We start from the raw sequence: 6,291 nt of genomic DNA on the forward strand, positions 1-6,291 counted from the left end.
AAATGGACCTGTAGCGTTCCCAGAACCAGTTTTTGGCTTTACTATTAGTTATTAGAAAAGTAATAAACTTAAACATTTCAATATCACGTTTCGTTTCTTACCCTAAATACTATAGATAATTTATAGCATATCCATGTAAAGGCAACCCATGTTATTGCAATTATATTAAGGGAAAATTACAATTTTTGCTGGTATGACTGGCACGAATTAATTTCATGGACGATGCCTTTGCGGTGATATTCTCGCTTGTTTTTCCCCTGTTGTCTGCACAATAGGCAACTCTTCCTTCCCATTTTACTTTCTACTACACGATATTGCCAAAAGCTTTAGATAGGAAACTTCTGCCGAGTTTCCCTTGAAGAGGCCTTCATTATTCTTAATGCAGTGGAAAACCTCTTTCTACTCTAAATGAGGTTTCTAATGTTTGAGTTATTAAGGAACTTAATCAATAACATTATGAATTTTGTCTGAGCATTCTTGATTTTATCACTATATCTTAACCTTTCACTTTTCCATGAATTTTTGGGACAATGTCTATATTTATTCCTTGCTTTACGCAAGTATAAACATATTACTTTTCAGCAAGTCATCTGTATCGGAATATTTCGCTTACATTAAATTTCCAATTGCTATTAGTTTGTTGTGTATTTTTTTTTAGAAAACTTTTCTGCTGCTGACAGTCATCCTTAGAGAATCATTATATTCTTAATATCCTTAAAAGATGATATTTTAGCTCATGCTAATCTTATGTGGTTGTTTAGGTTGCTCTTGCACGTTCCTGCTCAAATGCTTCTCACAGCCTTCAGGAGAGGGCTGCTGGTGCTCTGTGGGGATTATCTGTGTCAGAAGCAAATAGGTATGTGCAAAAAATTGTTTTTGTTTTTGCATAGGGCTGCTGCTAATAATGATCCATGCCAAGCCTGTGTCACAGAGTTTCTTTGTGTAGTGGTTCCTAACATGCTTTAACTGATTTTATCATTTTATGTATGGATGAGGAATCCTTCTGGGACATGAATAGCGTTATATGACGAGGTTGCATTTGTCCATTATACGATACTATATAAAGAGATAACATTTGTCTATGAAAGAACAAAGCATCAGATGTCATTCATTTTTTAGGCCTGATTTTATAACTGTGAGCTTTGATTTTTCAAAGGGCTGGTCAATACTAATTATTTTCATGGTCAATCACAATGCCATGGTATTTGATGAACACTGAACTGCTGTCATTACATAGTTTTGATTTTTCCAATTGCCTTGAATTTTATACATGTGTTTGTTGCTTTTGTGATAGCATTGCCATTGGACAAGAAGGAGGCGTGGCACCACTAATAGCACTGGCACGATCAGATGCTGAGGTAATTTTTTACTCAGGATATATAATTGGTTCTTTCTGGATCATTCTGTACGTAATTCAAGTATTTTATTTGTACTCTCAATCTAGTGACCCGCGGGTCATTATTTGGTTGCGCCTTACCGTGATAAAGTGGTAGGTTGGTTGTGGTGTCAAGTTGCTTTAGTGCTTACTTTTCATTAATTTCTCCATGGTCGAATATTACTGTGGATTCTAAATCAGAGCTTATAAAGAATGAATTGTGGCTATGCCGCACAAGGCTTCCATTTGTACGTTGAATTGTGGCTATGTCGCACAAGGCTTCCATTTGTATGTATCCCTAAAAAAAAGCCCTACAACTTCACACCAACTTTATATGACTCCTATAATTATCTTCTTGAGCCGGGAGCCGTGAATGCATTAAGAAATTGACAGCATAGAGAATCAATGATTCTTAATCAACCTGATTCCTGATATTCCTACAGTATATATAACCAGGGGTAATATTGAGATAATACACCGTCACATGAGAGACTTGGTTTATATTCTTCAGTGTTGCATTCTTAAAAGGTTTTGAGTTTCTGAAAGGACTTCAAATGGTACTTCGGGAGTCAAACAAATTGGCATGTGGACATTAATACACATATATTAGGAAATATAATAGTCCAATCTTTGTAAAAAGGCTGAATTGCTTGAGTTTGTCTTATTGTTCTTAAAACTCCTAATATTTTGAAAATTAAGTTGAAGAAAACTTCACTGGGCCCATGTTTTGTTCCGATATAGCCCTAGACTCGATTCATCCATTTAACATGATTGGGTGGAATTGCATTGTCAACAAGTTGAAATCAGCTCTATAAACTTGTTTCATGTATCCTTGTTGCCATTAATGATGACAAGGGCATCACTGCATCAAGTTTATATCCTAGGAGCAGATAACTAAAGGAATAGCGAAGCAAGGGTGTTATTGTTAGCTGATATCTTATTAATAATTATAATATTTCATAATCCAACTCACTTTGACCGTAAGTCCTTCCATGGTATTAATTATTAGAATGGAAGAAATTGTAACATAATCGTTAACTTTACCATATACGTTCAAGTTTACTCGCGCGCATTCTTGTTTACTTTGTTTACAACCTAATACTTAGACAATTCCTTGCAACTTCTTCGCATAATCACCAACTCAATAATGAGTACAGAGGCTTCATATAGGTTGCATTTCTACGTATTGTGTGAAAAGTTCCGTGATAATGGAAATGCTTAAGTAATCCTTAATTAAAGAGATAATTCATGAAACACTATATAAAATTGAGTTACTTGAACTCAACGACGAGGCTTAAGATGAATAAGATGATGAAGATTGACAGTGATTAATCATGAACTGAAGTTTCAACAGGAAATTTATAAATTGTATTTCTATGTTGGATGAAGATGCTTTGGAAATATATGATCATGTTAATTTGACAAAATTACAGGAATATCTGAGGGTCAAGTAAGTACATGAAACTCAACCTAAGTTACCTTGAAAGTTATATTCGGGGCTTTTTATGTCATAGATTTATTCGGAGCTTTTTATGTTATAGATTAAATTTTACTTTTATCCTAGGAATTGTATGCAGTAAAGAAAATGTAAATCCCTGTTCAAATTCATGGACTTGGACGCCAAAGGCGGCATTCAGTTGATGATATGTGATCCTTTTTAGTTATTATCACTTTCTTTTTGTATCATAAGGATCTTAGGTGGAATTAGAAATCTAAGCATCTTCAGTTTTCTTACTAAGCTGTGTGGGTACTTGACTATTAAAAGATATTGTTTATTATAAGAAATATTTTGCTCTTTGATTCCGTTAGGCATTTTTGGCTTTTCTTTATTCGGACCTGCATTTGCCACTTCTGTGTTTGTATAAATATTTTTACCACTTTCCCTTCTGCAACTTTTAGTAAGTAAATTGCGTGGGCTATAATTATTTGTGTAGAAAAGTGTTAGGTAATACCTATTCTATTTATTTTTCCACATAAAAGGGCCTTTTCTTTCCGAAGTTTTTTTACATTCTTCTTTCTTCCTCCCTGATAATATATGAGAAGGTAAAGTTTCTAAAAATATCTTAAAAGGATTAAGATTCAAAAAATTTGTAATTCAGCTACCGTAAAGTCGGGACTCCAAAATCTTCAGAGTTTTGTACTACATTTCAAAAGTGGTTACCCCTAGAAGGTTCTTTCCTATTGATGCATTCCATATCAAATTGATTTGTGGTGTAATTGTAATTATTCATTAGCACCATGTATTAATTGTTCAGCAGACGTATACAACTATTTTTACATGAATTGCATCTGATACAATGCTTGATGTGCTACTTATTCTTTTTCGCTTGTTAAGTCTGTTTTTTATTGTTATGCAATCTGGATTGATATCGATGTATTCATCAACTTCTAGGATGTCCATGAGACAGCTGCTGGGGCTCTTTGGAATCTTGCTTTCAATTCTGATAATGCTCTCCGTATAGTAGAGGAAGGTGGGGTTCCTGCCCTGGTTTCTCTTTGTTCTTCCTCTGTATCAAAAATGGCCCGCTTCATGTCAGCTCTGGCTTTGGCATACATGTTTGATGGAAGGTACTTAAAATCTTCTGAATCCAGATACAAGTATATAATAGTCTTTTCTCCTCTATTCTTTCCATGTTCCCCTTTTTCTTGGAATGAAAGTATGCTGCACTAGGAAAATGAATTTGCTGCAAGGAAGTATCATAATTTTTATCACAATTGGACCTAGGATGTTTAAGGGTGGCTGGCCTTAGTTATATCTATATATTATCACTAAACTTGTTTTTTTTAATAGTGAATTCTGAAACAAATAAAGCAGTATCTCTTTTGGCTTTTCCTTTTATTGTTCTTTTTATGATGACATTGTTAGTAAGTTAAGCCTAGGCTTTGTATAAAGGAAAACACCCTATGAAATGTTTCTTATTTTATTTATCGTCTTAAACTGATTGGTCTGCTTTATTAAAGGTCAGTAGGTAACGAATTTAGATCTCACCAGAAAAATAACGGAGGTTCTTCTAACTTTAATGTGATGGTGTGTAATTGGTACCTGCACATAAGTTTCCGCAGCTTCTTTTAGAATTTGAGCAGAGCAAGTATAATCACCAATTTAGTCTCATCGGTCTGTAGTTCGCTTTTTAACAAGGAGTGAGGTCATTTACCTGATTATATTTTGTTTAAAATCACATAAAATGCTCATAATGAATGCTTGGTCCAAGTATCCTGATGCTGGAACTGGAAAAACCTCGTTCTTTGCCTTGAAATGGAAGTAAGTTTTATTCTTAATGATCACTTTTCAGTATAAATCGTTTAAATTTACTGGCCCATGTATGTCAATAAGAGGTCACAACAATGATGTATTTGACCATGGATGCACAGCTTCGTATGTTGGAAGAAGCAATACTTTATAATAAAATCAGTATACCAGAGAGGTAAAAGGTATTTCAGCCGAGATTTAAGTTATTTTCTGACAAAGTATTTCTGGAATTATTTAACTATCATCTGATACTTAAACAAATATGGTGTATGAGAGAATATTGTCTTCTCCGTGATTAATGTTTATATCTGAAGAATACAATACACTAGCTACCTCGGAAAATCCCCTATGGCCCTTTCCCATACTTTTACTATTACTCCATAGTCAGTTTATTTAGACTTTATCTTCCTATATAACTATGAATGCTATGGATACCCAGAACCAGTTCTCACCTTCAGTCTGAACTTGTAGAACTCCGATAGATATTCTTCTCTCTGGGTTTATGCTTATCGAAATTGTTGACCGGCAAAATAATGTTTAATTCCAATATCCGTTGTGCTGCTGCTGCTGCTTTTCAGGGTCTAAAACTATGTTATGTATCTAAGTCTATTTAATGATATGGAACATACGTATCACGTGGTTTTTAATTAATTAATAATTTTGAACATATAAATCATGCAGTTTTTAGTTCACTATTCACAAGGAATCTTCTGTAGGAAAGACAAAACTGAAGGAATGCATGGAGAGGATGAAAGAACAGTAAAAGAGAAGTTTCTTATTTTAAGAGAAGTGTTTGAACAAATATAGTTCAATTTTAGCTCTTTTCATCTTTGATTGTGAGAAGCTGACTTCTTTTCATACAGCAATAGAACATGATCTTATTTTAGTCATATTTTGGTCTGTTCAAGCTTATCATCCACTTTTTGGAAACATAGTTAAAAGACAGAGCTACATGATCGCTACTTAATGGAAGAAATTGCAGCATAACTGGAATTGAACGTTAGGAATAGTTTAGTACAGTGAAAATAAGAGAACGAATTATCTTTAAAGATGATCTGGGAATTTAACATGATAGTAGAGCTACGTGGATTCTTGGTTCAAATCTCAAATTCCTTACGAGCACAACGTGTGCAAAAATATAAACCAACAGATTACTAGTAACCTTTCTAATAGCTTAATATAGATGAGCTGGTAATTCAACATTCATGGATAAAGAGATTTGCATTCAATCCTCAGTTCTCCTTACGCAGTCTCCTCCAAGTACAGTACTGAACTAGTAGATACATTGATTATGCTTGTAGAACTTTATGTAAATACTGGAAGCTTTGCAACATTTGATTTATCACAATTCTATAGATTCCATCTCCTATATTCCCTGGGAATTCATTAGAGGAATGTTTCTAACTGTTGTTCCTTGCATGGCCTTTGAGGGCTTGAGCAACGAGCTTGTTCCAAATAGAAGTATCCATTTATCAGGAAATAGGCTTAGTTTATTGTAGTTGCTACGTATTTTTTTCATCAGTAAAAGGTGGAGCTCTATGATGATTTTTGTCGATTATTATTGTGAGATTAAGCCCCCGTTTGGCCCTCATTCTTAGCTAATTTTAATGGATGGAATAGTGTTTTTTTGAAAAATGTGTGGTTGAAAAAAAATGATTTTTTTTTT

General features: G+C 34.0%; 1 protein-coding gene across 1 annotated transcript; it reads left to right on the top strand.

Moving 5' to 3' along the window:
- Positions 1-761: 761 nt before the first annotated feature.
- On the top strand, positions 762-6,240 carry LOC111391954 (protein ARABIDILLO 1; the record flags this gene model as incomplete). The annotated part of the gene is made up of 3 exons (XM_023017239.1): positions 762-856; positions 1,295-1,358; positions 3,768-6,240. Coding segments are annotated over 3 exons (438 nt in total), but the record flags the coding sequence as incomplete, so codon positions are not given.
- Between the last annotated feature and the right edge of the window lie 51 nt (positions 6,241-6,291).

The sequence above is a fragment of the Olea europaea genome, unplaced genomic scaffold (genome assembly GCF_002742605.1).
Source record: "Olea europaea var. sylvestris unplaced genomic scaffold, O_europaea_v1 scaffold8594, whole genome shotgun sequence".
Taxonomy (NCBI): Eukaryota; Viridiplantae; Streptophyta; class Magnoliopsida; order Lamiales; family Oleaceae; genus Olea; species Olea europaea.